General features: G+C 41.7%; 1 protein-coding gene across 3 annotated transcripts in view; it reads left to right on the top strand.

The window, feature by feature from the left end:
- The window catches only part of AK4 (adenylate kinase 4), a 44,938-nt gene extending 24,889 nt beyond the window's left edge, over positions 1 to 20,049 (top strand). For 2 of the 3 annotated variants that reach the window (XM_084852287.1, XM_084852289.1), the window contains exons 4-6: positions 8,019 to 8,191; positions 9,760 to 9,878; positions 12,990 to 20,043. In XM_084852287.1, coding sequence (XP_084708413.1) covers positions 8,019 to 8,191; positions 9,760 to 9,878; positions 12,990 to 13,104 — 407 coding nt within the window. In that variant the 3' untranslated portion in view covers positions 13,105 to 20,043. Of the gene's footprint in view, positions 1 to 8,018; positions 8,192 to 9,759; positions 9,879 to 12,989 lie in introns of all 3 variants that reach the window. The other variant, XM_084852288.1, reaches the window with a different exon arrangement.
- The last annotated feature ends 3,016 nt before the right edge of the window (positions 20,050 to 23,065 follow it).

Here is a 23,065-nt window from a genome sequence, read left to right as displayed (position 1 = left end):
CCATTGAATGCAAGCTTTGGATAATTGACAAGCACTAGGCACTTAATGTTACAGCATAAGTGTTTATTTACAATTAAATAGTTTTCAAATATATTAAGCTGTGTTTAGGTTCTGGCTGTTTGCATGAATTCACTCTACCCACCTATGCATATTTAGGGTCCCTCCCTGCAAAACTCCTGGCTATACCATTAATGTAGGGGGTTTCGTTGTTTATTCATTCAGTCGCTTCCGACTCTTTGTGACTTCATGGACCAGCCCACGCCAGAGCTTCCTGTCGGCCGTCGCCACCCCCAGCTGCCCCAAGGTCAAGTCCGTCACCTCCAGAATATCATCCATCCATCTTGCCCTTGGTCGGCCCCTCTTCCTTCTGCCTTCCGCTTTCCCTAGCATCAGCATCTTCTCCAGGGTATCCTGTCTTCTCATTATGTGGCCAAAGTACTTCAGTTTGGCCTTTAAGATCATTCCCTCCAGTGAGCAGTCTGGCTTTATTTCCTGGAGTATGGACTGGTTTGATCTTCTTGCAGTCCAAGGCACTCTCAGAATTTTCCTCCAGCACCACAGTTCAAAAGCATCTATCTTCCTTCGCTCAGCTGTCCTTATGGTCCAGCTCTCGCAGCCATAGGTTACTATGGGGAATACCATTGCTTTAACTATGCGGACCTTTGTTGTCAGTGTGACGCCTCTGCTCTTAACTATTTTATCAAGACTTGTCATTGCTCTCCTCCCAAGAAGTAAACGTCTTCTGATTTCCTGGCTGCAGTCAGCGTCTGCAGTAATCTTTGCACCTAGAAAGACAAAGTCTGTCACTGCCTCCACGTTTTCTCCTTCTATTTGCCAGTTATCAATCAAGCTGCATAATCTTGGTTTTTTGGGGGTTTAACTGCAACCCAGCTTTTGCACTTTCTTCTTTCACCTTCGTCATGAGGTTCCTCAGCTCCTCCTCGCTTTCAGCCATCAAAGTGGTATCATCTGCATATCTGAGATTGTTAATGTTTCTTCCAGTGATTTTAACTCCAGCCTTGGCTTCATCAAGCCCAGCACATCGCATGATGTGTTCTGCATACAGGTTGAATAGGTAGGGTGAGAGTATACAACCCTGCCGTACTCCTTTCCCAGTCTTAAACCAGTCCGTTGTTCTGTGGTCTGTTCTTACCGTTGCTACTTGGTCGTTATACAGATTCCTCAGGACGCAGACAAGATGACTTGGTATCCCCATACCACCAAGAACTTGCCACAATTTGTTATGATCCACACAGTCAAAGGCTTTAGAATAGTTAATAAAACAGAAATAGATGTTTTTCTGAAACTCCCTGGCTTTCTCCATTATCCAGCGGATATTGGCAATTTGGTCTCTAGTTCCTCTGCCTTTTCGAAACCCAGCTTGAACATCTGGCAATTCTCGTTCCATGAATTGCTGGAGTCTACCTTGCAAGATCTTGAGCATTACCTTACTGGCATGTGAAATAAGTGCCACTGTTCGATAGTTTGAACATTCTTTGGTGCTTCCCTTTTTTGGTATGGGGATATAAGTTGATTTTTTCCAATCTGTTGGCCATTCTTGTGTTTTCCAAATTTGCTGGTAGGATACTTTTATTTATTTAGAGCACAGTCCTATTCTTGTTTAGACAGAGAGAAGTCCTACAACCCCCAGCATTCCCCAGCCACCATACTGAACAGGAATAACTCCCCAGGGGAATAAATACTTTCTTACTACCTCTTTATCTACGCTATCCATTTTAAATGCTATCCTTGCTGATTTTGAATAATTAATTTTGTACCAGAAATCGGAACTCTTCAAGTAATAGTAAAAGTTTATCAAATGTTTCCCTGGATCCTGTACAAATAATGCTATATTGTCTGCATATAAATTTAACTTAAATTCTTTGTTTTCTCCCCTGATCCCTTTGATTTCTGACTACTGCAGCCTTGGGCTCTGTGGAAAGTACTAACAAAAATGGTGTCAGAAGACAGCTATGTCTAGTTCCCCTATGAAGACAAAATGTATCTGATTCACAAATATTGATGCTGTTGGGCTAGTATAAATCATCTTAATCCATCTGATAAATTTACCTCGCATTCCACATTTATTAAGGACTTGATATAAGTACTCCCATTCTAAGCAATGAAATGCTTTTTTCTCATCAAGAAATAATAATCCAAATGGTGCTTGTGATACCCTTATGGAATGAGTTATACTGATTAATTCCCTAATATTTACTAGTGATTTGCAAGCCTTTGTAAATCCTGTTTGATTCTCATCAATGTATTTCCCTATTTAATTTAATCACTTTGTCAGAATACTTACCCATATTTTTAAATTTTGAATCAAGAGGGCTACTTCTTATGATTCTGGCTTAAGTACACTCTTGCCTTGTTTTGGAATTACTATTATGTTCACTTCTTCCCATGTTTTAGGAAATAAGCAGGATGTATTTTAAGGATTAATATGCCACCCTTCAATGTAAATATGTGTAGGGTAGCTTACAAATAAAATAATACATATGTGCCAATATCAATAATAAAGCAACAATAAAATCAAGAGATAGCATGTCAGCATAAAAGGGCACAGTAAAATTGCAAGTTAAAAAGCCTGGGGAATTTGCGTGGCATCTAAAGGACATAAAAATAGGCACTGGGTGAAAATACGTGGGGCAATAATTCTGCAGTTGGGGACCACCTACAGCAACCACTTCAGTTCAGAGGGCAAGGACACCAGAAGAGGGCCTCTGGAGACTATCATGATGAACAGGCAGACTCATGTTGGAGAAGGTGATTCTTCAGATAACCAGGCCTCAAACTATTAAGACTTTAAAGACAGGCACCAGCACTTTGAGTAGTGGCTGGAAAAACATAAGCCTTTAGCTCAGGGATGAGGAACGTGTGGCCCTTGAGATGTTGCAACTCCCATCACCCCTCATCTATACTGTAGGGGTGGGGAATGTAGGCCAAAATATCTGGAGGGCCACACATCTCCCATCATCCTTTACATTGGCTATGCTGGCTAAGGCTGATGGAAGTTGCAGCCCAGCAACATCTGGAGGGCCACACATTCCACCCCACTGCTTTAGCTTAATCTTGCCCAGTGAGAAGTGGCATATAGGTTTCTTGCTCGCTTTCATCTCCTGTGAGACTCCTTAATCTGCCTTCTGTTACATGAAACAGTGTGCTCTCTGTGTTGCTAGAGTATAACAAATAGCAACTGGTAGGTGGGAGGGAAGGAGCAGAGCCAAGATAAATCACTTATAGCAATTTCATCTGTGTGCTATGAACAATGCAAGCCATGGCTCACTTTTGCTAATTTACATATTGATTTTTTTTTTCCCCTCAAGAGAGACTTTTTATGGAAACCTTCCAAAGAAATTAGGAGGGCTGGTATTGTGAACTTAAATGCATAGGGCCAATCCTGACAGGCTACTGCTGTAGCAGCTGTGAGGATACAGATCTGTCTTGCATTGCATAATCAGTGAGGGCCAGAAAGGAATTATTTTCTGTCCTCCCTGCTGAGTGTCTCTGTCAAGAAATCAAAACTTGTTTAGCAGCTCTGGGAGCCTGATTGTTAATCCCTTCTATATTAATGACTAGGCCTGGAAAATGAATGTTGGGCTGAACAGAATTAATGTACCAAGGAAGCAGAAGTCCAAATTCTGCATCCCCAGTGAAGGTACTGAATAAACTGGACAAAAGAAGAACAAGAGTTCTGGCCAAAAAGGCAGATCAGATCAAAAAGCCTATTTTGTTCTGGCCAGGGACCTTTGACTAAAGAAACTCCGATATCAAAGCTAAGAAGGGCTTTTGCTACCTAGTGTAAATAGTACACTGGGCAGAAGTTGCATAAGGCACTTAATATATCCATATTGGACTGCAGGCTTTGTATGTGAAAGATTGTGGAAAGAGCCTCTTTCCTGTGCCTTTGGAGCCTATGTTCATGGCCCCAAATTGTGCAGGGTACTGGGTTATGTCTCACTGAATGAAATAGTAATTTATTTAATTACTTTTTAATTCAATACTTACGATGAACAAGTTTGTTTTATGACATCTGACACAACAATTACTTCCCCCTCAGGTTCACAGCATTCTTCCGGCCCTTCATAGTCATTGTGAATTAATAAGAGAAATTTCAGGTATAAACATTTAAAGAAATAAAATTTGGTATCAGTTAATCTGGAGTATTGTTGAAGTCAATGATTCTGGAAATAATTACTCTACACTCCAGTCTAGTAGAAAAAGACCAAGTGGCAGCATACTGTTGTCTACTTAACATACATAGAGGTCTCCACTTCAAATATTAAGTGTTGCGGCCACCATCACAAAATGGCTGCCAAGGGAGGATTTTTTTTTTTAAAATAAAGATAATTGGGGTGGGGGGATCAGGTGCAATGGCCTCGGAAATGGTCTGGGGGCACACTGGTAATCCCAGTCTTAACAGTAGCCAGTTAGGTAACATGTTCATTATCCAAGATACAGAGCCAGTAATAAACTCTTGAATACTTGTCTCATTGCTAGAACATCAGCAGAGGCAATTGTCTAAAAAGGAAACGTCATGAAGTGGCAGCAAATTGTTAGTTATTTAGGACACAATCCTATGGCTGGTAGTCAGCGGCTAGATGGCCATAGGATAGGTCCCGGGAACTTACCTCCATCCCCTCCTGCGCTGCCTTGTAGGCAGCGCGGATCGGCCCTGTGCTCCGTGCTTGTAAAAGCAGCATGGAGCAGCGAAAATGGGGTGTTCCTGGTGGCCGGGCGGGTGGAAGTGCTTTTCCGATGCTTCCTATGCATTGTCTGGCCTCTGTCCCCCGCCGCGCTGACTTCCCATGTCTAGCCGCAAATGCAGGGCGGCTGAACCAGAGAGGAGAAGATCCCCTCCACACTGCTCCTGCACTGCATTGGATTAGGTGGTTGCCTCTGAGTTCAGAGGTGGACGCCTATCCCGACGAGGTTGTACCCTTAATTTGTTATTGCTGCCAGGAAGAGGGAGAGGTGCTTGTCACCTTCTTTTGGGTGTTGGGCGCCAAAATGGGTGCTTAGAAGGATCTGATGCGTTCAAGTGCAAGAGTTATATCCAAGAGCTTCGACTATTGGGCGGTATAGAAATGTAATGAATGAACAAATGAATAAAAAAATAAAAAATAAAAAAGTGTTTATACCTCAGAGTAAGCTCTGAACATGAGCGTTTCCAGGATTTATACAAACACTATTTGCTCATTTTAACATGCTTGTGTTTTTTTCAATATTTGTCTTCCTTCCTTTAAAAACAGCAACGCTAAATTACAGATCAGTCGCACAGTAATATGAAGGAGGTGGTTTGCATAGGACTGAAACAGCCAGTGGCTTGAATAAATGTGTAATTCCTGAAGTCCTGCAGTTTGTGGAATGGGAAATAAATTGTTGCCAGGGTTCTAGAGTGTTCTGTTTTGCTACATAAAGAAACCAGTGTTGGCTTGAGGCCCCAGGCGCTGATACACATGCCTTGTGGTACTTCTGTGAAAGATCATGTTGTTTCCTTATGAATGACATGAACTAAAGCTTTACCTCTCTTACAGTGATGTTCGCTGTTTTAAAGGAAATGTATAGATGTAGTCAAGCCTGCTGGTAGAAAAAGAAAGCACTGTGTACTTATAAAAGGAGAAAAAATCCATTTGTTCTGTCGCCAGCTCAGTGCTCTCTGTAGTTTTACCTCTGCTTCACCACTGTGGTTCTTTCAGTCAATTCTTTCTAGTTTGTTGTCGTTATGCAATCAAAAAGTGGTATACCCTTGCCTATTGAACGTATGGGCCATTTCACACACGCAAATGCCAACCTGCATTTGCCACAGAGTATATACTTTAAAAGGGAGCAGCCAGTCAGTTTCCTGATGAGTGTGCCTGTGTGATTTACATTCACACTTAAAATGTATTAGATATTCTAGAAATGAAACATGTGAAGTGGCCCTAAATGTACTAGGAAAATCTTAACACCAAATATTATACGATGTCTAGCTTGGAAGGTCGGCAGGTCAGCAGTTCGAGACGCGAGTGCCGCGTGACGGAGTGAGCTCCCGTCTTCAGTCCCAGCTCCTGCCAACCTAGCAGTTCGAAAGCAAGAAATTGAAAGTAGATAAATAGGTACCGCTTCGGCGGGAAAGGTAACAGCGTTCCGTGCACCTCGGTGTTCAGTCATGCCGGCCACATGACCACGGAAGCGTCTTCGGACAGCGCTGGCTCTTCGGCTTAGAAACAGGGATGAGCACCGCACCCTAGAGTCGGACACGACTGGTTGGGGACACCTTTACCTTTACTAGCTTGTCATAAACCAAACGTCATGGTGGAAATGGTGGCAGAAAACCACTTGGGCTCCTTGGCCGATCTGGTCTGGGAAAAATTATGGTAATCAGTCAGACCCTGAGTAATATTAGAAATAGGAACATAGGAATCTGCTATATACCAAATGGTCCATGTAGCTCAGTATTGTCTGTACTGATTGGCAGCAGGTCTCTTAGAGTTTCCCAGTTCTACCTAGAGGTACCAGGGATTGAACTTGGGTCTGCTGCATGCAAAGCATGTGTTCTCCCACTGAGTTATGCTCTTTCCCTGGCATGTCTGGGAAATGAAACTGGGACCTCTTGCACCCAAAGCAAGAATCAAAGCCCTGGATTTTCGAAGGGTACTGGAGGCTCCGCAGTTCCAATACAGAACAAATAGAGAATTTAGACTAGCGTAGATTACTTAGCGTTTCTCTTCTGCTCTGAAGCAAATATCATCTAGAGTGCAATCCTATATGTGTCTACTCAGAAAAAAGCCCCACTGGATTAAATGGAAGTTACTTGCAGCTAAATGAGTACAATATTGCCACCTTAGATTTTTTACTGGATGTTGATAAATGGATCTTAGAGCCACGCTTGATTGAGGGCAATACTGTAAGAATATCCTTTCAGCTACCTTTTCCTTCTGAAGATCAAGTAGCCTGTGCAATAAGTGCAAACTTGTAGTTTTTATTTGTTTTTGTGCAGTAAGTTGTTAGGCCTTAAGGTCTATGCCAGGCCAAACTCAGAGGCAGACCCTAGCTGTCGTGACATAGTCCTCTACCTGGAAACCATACCTCTAGCTGGAAAAGTAACCTTGTGTAATTTAAGGTTGGATCTGCAGCAGAATGAAGTGGTAGAAACGAAATCACATGTTTGAATGCTCTCCTACATTGAAAATATCTCCAGGTAGAAAGGCACTACTGAGAGCGAGCTAGTCTAGAATCATTTTCTCCGCTGTGCTAGTTCTCTACTTGAAAATTAGTTTTGGGGTGTGTGAATGGAAGTGTGTGTGTGTGTGTGTGTGTGTGTAAGATGCAGAAACACGCCAATTAGTTACGCCCTCCCTGCATTCTGAAGTGTTACAGTCCAGTCCTGTCACCGCCTGCTGTATGTGTACGTCTAGTCTAAGATTGAGTGTTTAGGTGTATGGAAAACTGCATTCTGTTCTAGAGACAGATGGTTCATGCCTAAAGTCCTGTCTAGGTAAGGAGTACAACATGCCTCTGAACACCAGTTTCTGGGAACAACAGCAGGGGAAGGCTATTACTCTCGTGTCCTGCTTGTGGGATTCCCAGAGTTGGCCACTTGTGAGAAACAGGGTGCTGGACTAGTGGACGGATGCAACAGGACTCTTCTTATGTAAGAGATTTTGCATTTGGTGTGAGGATAGGAAAGGTAATGGATCATCTTTGAATGTGACATTCGTTTGAATTTGCTGCTCCTCAGACTGTTATGGCCAAAGTAACATACCATTGTTATTTGATTTACACATGACACAGGTCAAGATTCTCATGGTAATTCAAGTAGCCTGATACTTGTGTATTATGGTGTGAGGAACATCCATCATAACAGTCCATCCAAAGCTGGTTATGTTGTTTCTGAAGCCTATGGCCGTTCCGTAAACTGGGGGTCTTAATACCTTTTCAAGTCTGTCGTTATAAAAATGGGATCCTCTTTTGTTAATGAATCCCAAACTTGATCCAAACTTTTGTAAAAGGTTATTCTCTTTTGAATGTAGGTTTTCCGAGAACATTGGGCCAAGCCGAAGCACTTGACAGAATATGTGAACTGGATCTAGTCATAAGTTTGAACATCCCATTTGAGACCCTAAAAGACCGTCTAAGCGCACGTTGGATTCATCCAGCTAGTGGGAGAGTATATAATATGGAATTCAACCCACCTCATGTACACGTAAGATAATGAGTCCTGCTAGGACGATGTGACTTGATAAGAGAGAGCATGGACAATTCATCCATGAGTAGAGATGGCTTCTAGTTTAACCAAGAGAGCCAGCGTGGTGTAGTGGTTAAAGTGTTATCTCTAAAGTGTTGGCAGTTTCAGATTCTAGTCCCCACGTGGCCATGAAGCTGACTGGGTGCTTTGGGCCACTCACTGATTCTTAGCCTAACCTACCTCACAGGGTTGTTGTGAGGATAAAATGGAGAGGAGGAGGATCATGTAAGCCACCTTGGGCTCCTTGCAAGAGGAAAAAGGTGGGATATAGATGGAATGAATAAATAAAATTGGTGAATTAGTGCTTGTATTTTCTAGATAATATATAACTAAACAGGTAGTGACAAGGTTGCAAATTCTGGAGAAATAGGGGAAGAAAAGGCCAAGCCAATGGGTGCAAAAAAATTGTGTTTCCATACCGTTACGTAGTTCCAGTGTTATAAGAGTTCCTAATGCATTTCAGCATTGATCTTTATCAGGGGAAAAATTCCCTTGCAGTTCTATTTGCACATGCATGCTGCCTTGCATCCAGCATTTGGCAAAAGCAGTGAAGCTTGAGTTTCACTGCTTGAGTTTGGCTGGATTGTGCCCCAAGTTCCTAAACTCATATATGCCAGCAAGATAGGCTCAAAAGTGCCAGAGTTTTGATCTGAATGTTCGTTAATTTTTGTATGTGTTTAGTTCAGAGTGTGAAGAAGCTCTCAGCTTCCTTATTACTGCCACTACTCCTCTGTTCAACCCTAGATTTTGAGTGAGGGAATCTTCAAAATTTGTGGGGTTTTATGTCACTGCTGGAGGAATTCAGCCTCTTTACTTTCTGCTTCCCTTTAGCAAAGTGTGTAGCATGAACAAGTGACCCACAACAAAGAGGAATAATCCTTCGGTGGTCAGATTCATACAGTCAAACCCAGGTTCCAAATTTAAGATGCCTTTGTTAAGATAAGGGATAAGTGATGAAGAAGAAAGCAATTAGGGAGAAATGAAATGGTTTATTTCCAAAATTGCCTACACTAGATAGTCCTAAAGAGAGATTGCTGAACTTACATGCAAGGGTCATCCATGTTGCTCAGTTGAGTACATAATAATGGCCACAAAAATGATAAATTGCATAGGGAATAACCCCTACTTTTATTCCTGTAGACTCAGGGGAGGGGAAGCCACCAATCCAAAGTGGCAGGGAAGCTTGATATATCCAGCAAGTAGGCATAGAACATCTGAGGAGGTGGGCTATGAACAGTTTTCCAGCCCAGGAAGATAGAAGTAAGAGGTGTGAACTGGGACATATTTCCTCTTTATTTCTGGTAGATACAACCCACTAGAGGGAAATTCCCACCTGTGTACTAGGAAGATGTTTTGTGAGGTGACAAAACAGTTCTTCTATAATGGAGACTTAGGTCATTGGGCCAAAGATAGAAGATTTTTTAAGTGGCAGGCGTATTAAACTTGGGCCATCTCCACCCACAGTAACCACAATTCTGGATATATTACATGTTCTTGATTTTTTTTATTTCACTTTTGTTATACAGGGGATTGATGATATTACTGGTGAGCCATTGATCCAGCGGGAGGATGATCAACCTGAAGCTGTTGCTGCCAGGCTAAGAAAATACAAAGATGCTGCAAAACCTGTAATGGAATTGTACAAGTGAGTTGAAGTCCAAACTCCATATAAGCATATATTAAAATGGTTCAAAAAGGTATGCGGCATATCAGTAGAATTTTCAAGTTAATTAGAAAGTTGTTTCTTTGCCCAATTTATTAACTTCTAAAAGTATAGTCTATTTTGCTTGTTTGAACTTTGGCTAATGGAACTGCAGTTTACAACTGTGTATTTTGAATGAAAGAAGTATAATGGTTTTAGTTTGGCACAAGAGATCTGTCTGCACACCATTCGGGAGAAGTGCCCTACAGCCCATTGGTTTGGAGAGATAATCACCTTTTAAAATTCATATACTATTGTTAAGAACAACCTTGAATTTAACAACTTTGCCTGGTAGCCATAGGTGACGTGGAATTCCATGCAGGTAAGGGAGTTGGCTGGCAAAGGAGGGACAGATTGGCCTATCTCTCCTCAGTCAGCCTGCTTGGTTTCTGTGTTAGCCATGGAGGAAGGGAAGACGAGCACAGAAACACTGCGGACTGGCGGAGGAGGGATGGAGTAATTTGTCCCTTTTCCGGTCCACTTGGTAGAAGGCAACTTTTTCTTTTTTACTAGCTAGCTAGTGCTAGAAGCCTGTGCAAGCTAGTAAAAATATTTGCAGATTAGTAATATTTGCAGATTAGTAACTTTTGTGGGCTAATTTACAAGGCTGGTGAATTGTGCACAAGCTTTGAACTTGTGGAGTGGCTTTGTGGTATAACATGCCAGTGAAGCCTGCTCATCTCCCTGTGCAAATACTTGTATAAGTTTTTTAATCAGTAGTGCATTCAGTAGTGCAGTAGTGTAATCAGGTAATTTTAGAGTCTAGATCTAATGGACATAGGAGCCATGCTAGATCAGACCAAGGGTCCATCTGGTCCAGCAATCTGTTCACACAGTGGCCAACCAGCTGCCAACAGGAAACCCACAAGCAGGAAATGAGGGCAACAGCACCCTCGCACCCATGTTCCCCAGCAACTGGTGTACATAGGCATACTGCCTCTGATACTGGAGGTAGCACATAGTCATCAGGACTAGCAGCCACCAATAGCCTTCTCCTCTAGGAATTTGTCTAATCCCATCCAAATTGGTGGCCATGACTACATGCTATGGTAGCAAATTCCATAGCTTAACTATGTGCTGTGTGAAGAACTACTTCCTTTTATCTGTCCTGAATTTCTCACCAATTGGCTTCATGGGATGACCCTATTGGGTTCTAGTATTATGAGAAAGGGAGAAAACTGTCCAATGCCCCCACCCACTTTAGATGTACAGTATTACTTCACTTACGTCAAAATATTGCAAGCCAGCCCTGCTGAATTTGGGAGCTTCCTGCTCATCCTGCTGAGTGGGACCCTGAAGTTGTACCCCCAAATCCTGCCCTGAAGGCACAATTTGTTTTAGAAGATGTAAGTAACTGATGTAAGGAAGCAGCAGTGCCAGCAGAACTGGAGGCACTGGTGTAGTGACCCCTAATTCCCTGTTCCCTCTGAGCTTAGCTGCAATTCTTGCAGTAGCTTGAGGGGAAATTAATTTTTCTTGAGGGAAAATGGGAAATGAATTTTCCCAACAAAAATATATTGTTCCCTGTTGTAATGCAAAATATTTGGGGTGTTTTGGTCTTGAAAGGGCAATTAACGCCCCATTTGCTTCACAAAACCTATTTGCTTTACAAATGACTTGCTCCTAGTGGAGATGAAAACTGCTGGGACTGGTTTATCGATATGGATGATTCATGTGCCTGAATTTTTGGACTCTCCTTGGGGGTGTGGCTATGGGGGTTGCCAGGAAGAGTGGCTGTACTTCAAAATGTACCACTACACCACTGACCGGCGGGGGGGGGGGTTCCCTGCCCCTCAAGCCTTCAAAATCTCGGGACAGCTGGGAAGCCTTCTGGAGCAGTTTTTCCAGTGATGCAGGGGATTGCAGAGGGGAGGAGAGAGTGAGAATGTTCCACCATGCTAGTGGATGCCCACTAGTGCGACATTGGATTTAACCCTAGGCCTTTCCTTGGATGGTAGACCAATTAATGTACCCAGAATATCTCTCAGTGGTTGCTTTTACAGATTTTCAGAATATATCCTAGTATTTCTCATCTGTTTAGAACCTGTCAAGTGAACCTGAAGAAGATATAATTCATTCTAATAGCATGACACTTGAGTAGCAATTTTTGTTACCTGCTTTTGGTACTATAACTGTTGTTGATGAGCATTTTATATAGTACTTCTAATATGCCAAATACTTTATGATCATCATTTTGTCTGTCTCCACAACTGTTCCCATGTTGAAGGTGGAGTACTGAGGCTGAGAGTAATTTCTCCCAGACCTTCCACTGACATTCCTTTAGATGTTATAGCAGGCTTATGGAAATTGCTTTTCTGTGGGCTCATGCCATGTGTCCATTCCACAAGTAAGAACCTATGGAAAAGGAACTTCTGGGCTACTTCTGTGATGTCTAAAAGGCATCTCAGTCTGTGGCTGAAATGGGATACAGCTCTTGAGTTTCCCGAGTCCTTGTCCAGCAGAATTGAATGGAGCAGAAATGAAGTAAGGAGGGGAGAGACTTCACTATCACACTGGTTTAGTCCTATTGATTTTTTTAAAAAGACCATATCAGTATAAGTGGCTATTTGTCCCACTGTATAGCTGTTGTATAGGAGGAAATGTTTATGTTTGTGTTAATTTTTTTTCATTTAGCCTGGAAAAACAACTCCTAAGGGTGGGTTTCAAAGCCCTGGCATAATCAAACAATTTCAAATTACCCCATTAAGAAACTCCTTATCCTTTTTTTTTTTTTTAAATCACAAATATGAATATTCCTACTGGAGTGTTCTCCCACACTGGAGGCCTTCAAGACAAGGCTGGACAGCCATTTGTCAGGGATGCTCTGACTTGGATTCCTGCATTGAGCAGGGGTTGGACTCGATGGCCTTGTAGGCCCCTTCCAACCCTACTGTTCTATGATTCTGTGGAAAAGGTATACACTCCAAAAGGTGTGATGTGAATCAGGCCTGCTTTCTCCCCTTATGCTTCAGCTAGAGAACTTTATAGAACTGCATTACCAGGTTTTCTTTAAAATTTTCATTCACTTATACAGATTTCTATTCTCCCTTTCAGAAACAGAGGGATCCTACACTCATTCTCTGGGACAGAGACAAACAAAATCTGGCCTTACGTATACACTCTGGTGTCCAGCAAGATTCCGCCAATCCAGGCTGAAGAAGCAAACTAAGCATCTCCAAAACAGGAACAAGAATTAATATAGTCAATTTTGGTTTTGCTTTGTTTATGGTATGCTGTATCTGTGTGCGGCCCTTCTTAGAAAGCAGCTGTTCTCCCTGGTTTTACTGGAGAATAGCTGTGGAAATGCATCTTCTTTGAAATATTGCTATATGTGGAATGCTAGTTCTCGGTATATAAAGTATTTGTGCATAGACTTCAAGTAATTGTAATTGGCTATGCAGAGACAGATATTCCTTAGCAGGTCTATAGAACCTGTTGCTCATTCCATTTTTCCAGACACAACCTCTGCTTCTACATATGCAATGTGCCATTTTATGAATGTTTGGAAACGTTTTCATTGATCTAACACTCCACGGTGATTTAAAAATAAACACACTACTCTAAATGTTTGTGCAATGCAACAAGCACTCTGGAAAATATATACATGATACAGGTCAAATAATAAATGTGTGTTTAAGTATTTGAAAAATGGAGAATGAAAATCATGGCGGTTTAAACGTTTTGGTTCTCAGACGAAACCGACATTAAATAATACCTATGATAAAAATGCTGCTGTATGACGATGGAGCTAGGGTTTCTTTTTTTAATTTGGTAGCTTGGCTTCAGGCCATCCTGTAGACCAGGTTTGTGGAGGTGGCCTATTCTGGATCTAAGAAAAGTTGCACTACTTGATTAATACTTCTATAGCTTTAATATTATACAATACTGCAACCTGTCACTAAAGGTCAGTGCAGCCTCTTATGATTTTTTGCACATGCAAAATTGTTCCAAGCAAATGATCATGCGGTCAAACATAATGTCAGATCCTGGTGATCACTGACATAGTAAACAGCAAATTCCCATTACTACAGAGGCTAGGAAAAGCATCACTGCAGTTTTGTAAATTGCTGCTGACTTAGATCTGTGCATGTTAGGTTTTTCCATGTAAGTCATGTCAGGATTGCTCATATGTGCGAACAAGTATTGCATACACTGAGCCAAAGACTTGGGGTGCTTCCAGATAAGGTTTTTATTGCACCATCACCCGGCCCCATGGAATTTTATGGGGCCCCAGAGGACGGAATCTGTTCATAGCCCTACCACGTTTTCCCACTGCTTCCATCCTTTTTCCTACCATGGAAAGCTACTTAAGTAAGAAAAGATGGAATAACTGCACAATGCTTTCTGATTGCTAGCAGCAGAACACCTCCGTCTGGGAGCACCCTTCATTCAATTGGTCTTTTTGTTTGCTTGTTTTATTTACCACCTCTGTAGAGGATGACTTATAACCTTTCTCTCTGTGAGTAGGGGCTACTTGGTTTCACAGTTTCCCCTTTTGTCCAGCTTTCAAGGATTACCTGGTCAGTTTTTGACCACACTGTAAATTAAGAGTAGTGACCTCTATGACCTCATCCTGCAGTTCTAATATATTCTCCCTTTCCTTGTACACTGCAATATGTCATACACCAGAATCAGACTCAAACTGAAGGTAAGCAAGCACTTTCTCACTATGAATGAAAACAAAACTGTTTACTATGCATATATTCTTTGATAGCTGTTCTGTTATTGAAATATTGTTTTTGAGGTTATATACTGCTAAGTGTGCAGCTAATGGGATCATTGAACAGATTCCTGCCAGATAATTCTAGAACAGAAACATTCCATTTTTAAAAAATAGAAGTTTAAAACTTCCTTTACTGAATTAACCAATTCTGCATTGAACTGACTTCTGATGAATGTCTGTATCTCTCCTTGCACGTTACATAGGATTCTAGGTTATCTTTTGGTGCATATATGAGCACTAGCCAGGCCTCATGTGCCTTGGTGTTGCCCCATGCAAACAGAGGCTGCACCCTAAAATCTACCCAACTCACTCACAGTCTCTCCTTTTTTCTCCCTCTCGCTGACTGTGCATTGCATGGAAGATCAGTAGTGATTGGCAAAGTGTTTCCATTACCATGGCACCTGTAGTAAGCTTTCAAAGAACCCCAGAGATTCCCAGAACACAGTTGGCAAACCACTGTTGTAGATTCAACCTACCCGATCAAATTGACTTTGGTTATATAACCTTCTCCCCTCACTCTCCTATGTATTGGGTTGGATCCAGAGCAAGTTACTTGCACTTAAGTCCCATTGAACATAAGAGGAGCCATGCTGGATCAGACCAAGGGTCCATCTAGTCCTGCATTCTATTCATACAATGGCCAACCAGCTGTCGACCGGGCACCCACAAGCAGCACCCTGCCACCCATGTTCCCCAGCAATTGGTGTACATAGGCATACTGCCTCTGATACCTGAGGTAACACACAGCCATCAGGACTAGTAGCCATTGATAGCCTTCTCCTCTAGGAATTTGTCTAATTGGTGGCCATCACTATATCTTGTGGTAGCTATTCCATAGTTTAACTATGTGCTGTGTAAAGAAGTACTTCCTTTTATCTGTCCTGAGTCTCCCACCTGAGTCATTCATGGGATGACCCTGGGTTCTAGTATTATGAGAGAGGGAGAAAAGTGTCTCCCTATCCACACTCTCCACACCATGCATAATTTTGTACACCTCATTGAAATCAAAGCAAAACGTTAGACAGGACTAACTTAAGTACCATAGTTTTCACTGTGATCTAAGTGCAAGTAACTCAATCTCTTCATCCCTTTCACTTCCTATGTTTTGCTTTCCTTTCCTCTAGCCACATTCTGTAGTCAGAACAGTAGTAAAGTCTTGCAATCAGTTAAGAATTAAAAACTATTTTATTAAATGGATGAAGCAAAACTATTTAAGAGTTGTCCATATTTTTAAAGGTCATAAACAGCTATTTTTAAAAACTGTCTCTATTTTGCAATAGCCAGAGTTTGTATGGGGGCTTTCGTAAACTGGAAGTCAATACTGTAACTTTCGGAGCAATTCTAATTCACCACTGGACCCTACCATTGGTGGTGTTTTCACCAGCAGTAGATCTATGTCTGTGGAGCTTTCTGTGGGCACAGTGGGGGCTGCTGGAATAAACCGGAACCCCCATCCCATCCTCACCACCCTCAGATGGCTGTCTGAGAGGGGTTAGAATTACATTGTTTGTTTTGTGATATTTGACAGGAGTTGCATCTTGATCCAAGTCTCCAGCTGCCTTATTTTATACACTCTTAAAGGGAAGGGAAATGAATTTTTGAGAAATTAATTTGAGTTGTACTATATAGTCCCTCCCTTAAACCATGCTGATTTAATAACCAAATTATGCTGACTCAGCATCTTTACTCAAAAAGCATAATTGGCTCTTGACAGTGGACTTCTGCATTAACTGCCATACACAATGAAATAGAACAAATGCTTTTAACTTTAATAGTGCAAGATTGGAGGTTAATGCCCTTTTATACACATACTACATTTGGTGCTACACAAGAAAATCTGGCAATGTAATCACTATTTGAACAACTGAAGCTGCTAAGCCCCAATGTAGTTAAGCCATGGTTAAGAGACTGAGAATGTTGTTATGTGTACACTCAATATTCTTCTCTATACTTGGACATAGAGGCAGGTTGAATTGGTTTTTACTTTAGTGAGAGCTCTGTTTTTACAGAAAGCATTTACAGGGAGATTTAGGCTGTAATCCTATATACACTTACTTCTGAATAGATACGGACAATATTGTTAGTTTGTCTTTATATGGTTTAAGAGAATGCTTTTTTGCTATCTGTGGATGTTAATATTCACCCAATTACATTTACTTGGGTATACAAATGGAGGTTAGTAAGTCATTGCCACACTTGTCCCTTCTACCCGCTGATACCAGTTGAGTTTTGATCGAAAACTTTATGTTCCACTCTCACCTGCATCAGAGTGGAATGTCCTCAATCACTGAAGTAAATAGGGAAGCCTCTGCTTCCACAGAGCTATGCATGTGCATCCACCCGAGCTGTTGATCCGGGCCATGTCAGAATTGTAACACACTGAGTTACAAAGTAGGTGTCTTACAACTGTTTTGGTTGTTGGACACACAGCCCTATTACTAATGATTTTCATATTTTATCAAATCATACATTGCAAACACTGAATGCTTCGAGATGAGGCTTTTACGGCATCACGCCCTTCCTCATGGAAGTTTATGGCGATCCAGATGACATACTCATCTACATGGGATGCTCCTGAGTTTACTTACTGCTTCTTCCATCTTTTTCCTTAACACAGAAAAGCCGTTAAGGGGAAAGAGTTGGAACAGCTGCACAATGCCTTCTTACTGCTAGCACTATGAGTCCTCCATCTGGAAGCACCCATGATCTCTCTAGTATATTACCGACTTTGTATCCTCCTTTACAGCCGAAACCCTCAAAATGGCTTACAAACATGAAATACAATTAAGTTTAACAATCCAATTAAAATAAGTTTCCTTGTTTTGCTTATCTGCCCTCCACTGTGCAATATAATTGTATGTTATCAGTTACAAACATTCTTTGGTGTTCGTGATTTTTTTAATTTTAAACTATTGAGTGCAAACCCATATGTATTTTATTACTGTGAGAAGGCATCCAATACGCATCTTTTGCAGAAGATTCCACCAAATAAACACTCTTCTCCCTCGGATAAGGCTGTATCCAAGATAGGAGTTCCATATAAACAAGTGATAGTTTTTAATTGAAGAAAGAACATGCGCTCTGAATCCAGTCTGACTTTTTCAGATTGTGGTGTTGTAGCACACAGTAACAGGAATAGGTAAATAGCAGAGTGGAAACTGGAGTCGGGCTGCCGGTTCCTGTTCTGTGGGCCTCTGCCCCAGCCTGAAGTTGCAACATTCCATATACAATGATACTGCCCAAGAACTGGGTTTTGCCTAGCTGTTTTTTTTTTTTTTTACTTTCTGCATTTTTATGAAAACAAACTGCCCATCACTGCACTGGATGGAGATAAAGTCACTCCTACATCCGTGCTTCTGAAAGTTGACGGCGGGCCTTTCAAAGATGCTGTAACATTCTCCTGACACAGTTCATTGTCAAAGACCACGAACGCTGCACTCTATGATGTCTAGTACTGGAAGTCTCAAGAAAGAAGACAGTTCTATAAGAGGGTTTGAAAATCCTGTATTTAGATACTATGGAGTCCCATGTTTGGAGCCTACACAATCAGCAGTGTTTTCAGATAACCACATGATCTCTCACTACTAGTATTGAGCTAAGTGGGTATCCATGAATAATGTACAGAACATTCAAATGGTCACCCCTTTGTCATAATTTAAACTTTAAAAACTTTGCTGTAGGCAGATTTAAAATAAAAGGGAATTCATTTTTCATGTGATGTATAGAATTAATATGAATTGCAATGTGATGTATACAACAAAGAATTAGATATCAGTGATGGGAATGTATTTTCATTGCTTTTCATATAAAAGGAAGAAGGTTAATCTCTTGATCATGCTTAATATCTAGTATAGCTAGAGGAGGAGGTGCCAAATATCCTCCATTCCTGCCTTCCAAGGTATGGTTGGGAGAGGCGGTTTCAGGAAACCACCCCCTTCAGGTGTCTCAGCAATGGTTTGGAGGGGGGCCTTGGAGGTATGGGCAGGTTTCTTCACTCACCCAAACTTCAAGCACTCCAGTTTCAGGGTGGAAGATGGGTATAGTGCTCCCTAAACTGTCAGCAAGGTTTGTTCAGCCTGTGGCAGATGGGAGGAAGCCTCTCATTACTCATACAGTTAGAATTTTGAAATGAATTCTAAGGGGTTATGTTTTATGTAATTTCTTTCACTTTGCATTTTAATGCATTTTGGCCTAAGTTATTGTTCTGTCCCAAACTTTTCCTGTCTACTTGTACATCTACAAATTTATGGCAATTGGCCTGTATGAGCAGGATGCTGGGTTTCTACATCTCTTCTGTGCCAGAGGGTGAGAGTGAAAACTGAGGACAGATGATGCCATAACGTTCCATATTCTTCTGAATTATTATTACGGATAATATTAATATTCTTCTGAATTATTATTACGGATAAACAGATGACGGATTATTAATTTGGTCCATTTCTTCCCTCCATTTTCTTAGGCTACGACTATGTATTTAACCAGTTTTTGCTGCATGGCTTTAGAGTGGTTGGAGAACATTTTGGAGGTATCCAAAAATCGCTCCACTTCTGTCACAAGTCTGTATATCAGTAGAAATGTGGTACTTGTAATTGACAGGTATTTTTCCCCCTTTCACAGTTCCTTCTGTCTGCTCATGTCGAGGTTGCAAGCCACTTTGGGCAGGGCATGGCTTGTAGTTTTGTTCTTTCTGTAAAGTACAGTGTATGTTTAAGTGCTACATAAATAAGTCAGGGGACCTTTCAGAGATGTCTGTAAGGCAGCATGATGAGCTGTAGTTGGAAGCCCCATGCCTGCATGGAGGAGCTCTGAAGTGCTCTTTTGTTCCCAGTCTGAAACAGTTCTGAGAAACTTGTCTTGTAAAAACTATGGAGGGGTTTCAGCTCCAGAACTCATTTTTGTAGCACGTGGAAAAATGCTCTAGTGTGAAACTACTTTTTTGCTGTGTGATTTTTCTACAAATATGTATTTAAATATGTACAAATTTGTTCCAAGGTTGAAACGCCTCCTCTTTATTGCTCTGAGTAGCTGAGCAAAAACACTCCATACAGAGGCTATCCAGATGTTACTGTCTATTGTTTTGGTCGTAGCTTTTTCCCAGAATCATGATCTTCTGTAATGCACCACAATTTTCACCTCATGATGTCAGCACTTTACTGTGAACCTGATACATAATTTTTAAAATTATGATCCTGTTTTTGTAATGACTGTATCTCACGAGTAAAGGGGGTTCTCTGGTTAGCCAGTTCTAGGGAACAGTTTTTGTAAGTATGTAATGTAATTGAGGGAGGTGGGATGTTTAGTTCTTTCATTTTTAATAGTCTCTCCTCCCCCCACCCCCATTCCATAGCTGTATTACCATTTGATATATGTAAATAAAGTTATCTTGGACTTATTTCATGTCTTCTCAAATGTGTTCATTAGCCAAATTCTTTGGTGGACTCTAATTCTGAAAATAATAAAGATGGCTTTCTCTTTTCTTAGAAAAGGTAAGTCTACTTTTCTAAACTTCTGTTATCACATAAGTGAAGAGAAACTAACTTTCTCTCTCAATGCCAGAATGGAGGAATGGGACACAATGAAGAACAGTGCTGTCAGAAACAGCAACCCTGTGCTGGGTTCATCATTCTCTTCCTTGTAGAGCGCAGTAATGGACATGTGTGGCATGATGTATTTCTTTATCCTAACCCCCCAAAACAACTGGTAGCCAAGGATGTGGAGGGTAGTATGTAAACCACATCACATCACACTCTCACTTCATTCATCCATTAATAAGTGCAAGAGAGGAGAACGCAATGTGGGGTTGCCATGGGGGGGGGGCAGAATTATGTTTTGTCACGTATTACCCATCCTAAAGAATCTTTTTCTTCCCATGGATTATATTAATACAGTGCCAACATCTCCATAAGAAATTGACACTCAATGTGTTTATGATATGTGCAGAGAATGAACATGTAACAGAACTATGGGTAGGTACCAATTGTTGGAAAGTCTGGAGTGGCTTACAGCAGAGTTGCTTTATATCGAGAAAGCATGGCAACACAGCATTTAGTCTTGGAGGCAATAAATGCTGGCAGAGCCAGTTTAAAAGAAGTTCAAACCAACTTATTTTATTTAGTGCTTGTATATACGTCATTAGAGAAGTCTATCTAACAACGTTTAACTACAAGCACCCCCTAGTGCTGGGGATGTGAGTGTAAATGATCAAAGGCATGAGATATAGTTACTTGCTTTCTTTAGGGAGAGAATGCATGGTGCTAGCTGCAGAGGAAAGAAGAAGGAGGGAGGGAGGGAGGGAGGAGGAAATAGGAATTGATCTAGACAGGACATTATCACTCCCCTAGTGTCTGGAAGCATGCAGAGTTGCTCCTACTACACAACACTGATTCTCATTTGCTAAGTGCTATTTACAACACAGTTAGTTAACTTTAACATTGTGCCAAGCATATAGGAAATTTTTTATCACACACTAGATCACCAATGTATGATAAAATGCTGATCTGCTTTCTAGGTGTGCATGAGACAAAGGAGCAAAGGAGCAGGATATACATATATACAGTTCTCAGTGGTGTAGCTCGCAATCAATTTATATAGTGCTTGCCATATCACAAGATATCTCTGAATGGTTTAGAGAAACATTAAAATACATCATAATAAATACAAAAACTAATCAGTTAAAATATTCAAAACAAAAGCTAAAAGCACAATAATAAGCAGACTAACTGGGCAACACAATCATTCCATGAAGGCTTGCATAAAGAGATGGGTCTTTAACAAGTGCCTAAAACTGTCACAGTTGATGCCTCCCAGATACCAGGGAGCAGGGGCATTCCATAAGGTGGTCACCACCATGAAGAAGGCCCACTCCTGGGTTGCTGCCAGATGGGAACCTGCAGGAACAACTAGCAAGTCTTCCTCCAAAAATCTTAACACAGGCCAGTGTGGTGTAGTGGCAAGAGTGTTGGACTAGGAGCTGGGAGATCCGGGTTCTAGTCCCCACTCGGCCATGGAAGCTCACTGGGTGACTTTGGGCCAGTCACAGACTCTCAGTCCAACCCACCTCACAGAGTTGTTGTGAGGATAAAATGGAGAGGAGAAGGATAATGTAAGCCGCCTTGGGTTCCTTGCAAGGGGAAAAAGGCGGGGTATAAATGCAATAAATAAATATCGGGGAGGTGATTTGCCAGATTAGCAGGGATGCTGATGTTATTTGCCACCCATTCAGAATCCCCTAGTCTCTGAGTTTAGCTGTAATCTTAACAGTCACTAGGGGGAAATGAATTTTCACAGCAACAATATAGGGTTGTGAGCTATCCCTGTTGTAATGCAAAGTATTTTGGGTCTGGAATGGGCAATTAAGACCCAATAGCATTATGGAAGATCTGTTGCTATTGAGATGAAAATGGCTGGAGTTGGTTTGCTGACACGGGTCAACCTGGCTGCCCGCATTTTTGGCCCCTCTTGGGGGGCATGGTGTCAGGGTGGAAACTGAGCCCATAGAACCCCGGAGCAGTTCTGATTCTGAGGAGGAGCAGCAATCCATGGGAGAGGAGCCCGCTCATCCCTCACAGGCACAGCAGCTGGCAGAGATTCCTCCTGCCAGCATTCCTGAGATAGATAGTGACCCTGGCAGTGAGGGGAGATAGACAGTGACCCTGGCAGAGCGCTGGAGGGGGCTTGCTGGACGCTCGGCACAGACGCAAAGAGCGATGAGCAATGGAGGGCGCAGAAAGGAGGTATAGCGCCCGTTTGGCACACGAGCTATGGCCGCCTCCCGTGGACTCAAGGGAAAGAGGGAGGATCTCTCCCTAGCCCATAAGTTCAGGGTCTTCAAGTGACTGTCCTTCAAACGGGGATCAACTGCCTACTCGGCGCAAAGGCCACTCTGCTGTTCCTTGCTTAGTTGCTGGTGATTAGCACCTGAAGGAGTCATTAAGTTGTAAAAGGATTAAAGCCTTGAAAAGAATCCTTTAGTCTGTGTCTTGAGTTGGCTATTGGAGTCTACTGAAAGAGGCCGCTAGGGCGCTCCTGACACATGGCTATGGGGACTGTCATGATGAGTGCTTGCACTTCAAAATTTATCACTGCACTGCTGACAGGTTTTGTGTGTGCTTAATCCTTTGCTTCGCTTGTGTTGCACTTGCACCTACCTTTCTCTGCACAACAAGGGTGTCCTTAAGGGATGATTGCCACTAATTATGTTAAGGTTATTTTCCTTCTATGGTGACACTTCTTTGTATGGCAAAATTAATCTGCCAGAGACCCAGTTCTCTATGTAACATGCCACCATTTGAACGGATTTCTTAAAGACATGCTAAATTAAGAGCTGGATCTGTACTGAAAAGCTCAACTCACTTCATTTTTTGCAGTTCATGCTAACTAAAAGAAAAATAACCCAGCAAAATACGCC

Source organism: Heloderma suspectum, chromosome 4 (genome assembly GCF_057233095.1).
Source record: "Heloderma suspectum isolate Gila_16-S chromosome 4, 16-S_ref, whole genome shotgun sequence".
Lineage (NCBI taxonomy): Eukaryota > Metazoa > Chordata > Lepidosauria > Squamata > Helodermatidae > Heloderma > Heloderma suspectum.
The sequence above is the reverse complement of the archived record's forward strand: the minus strand, read 5'-3'. Positions and strand labels throughout refer to the sequence as shown.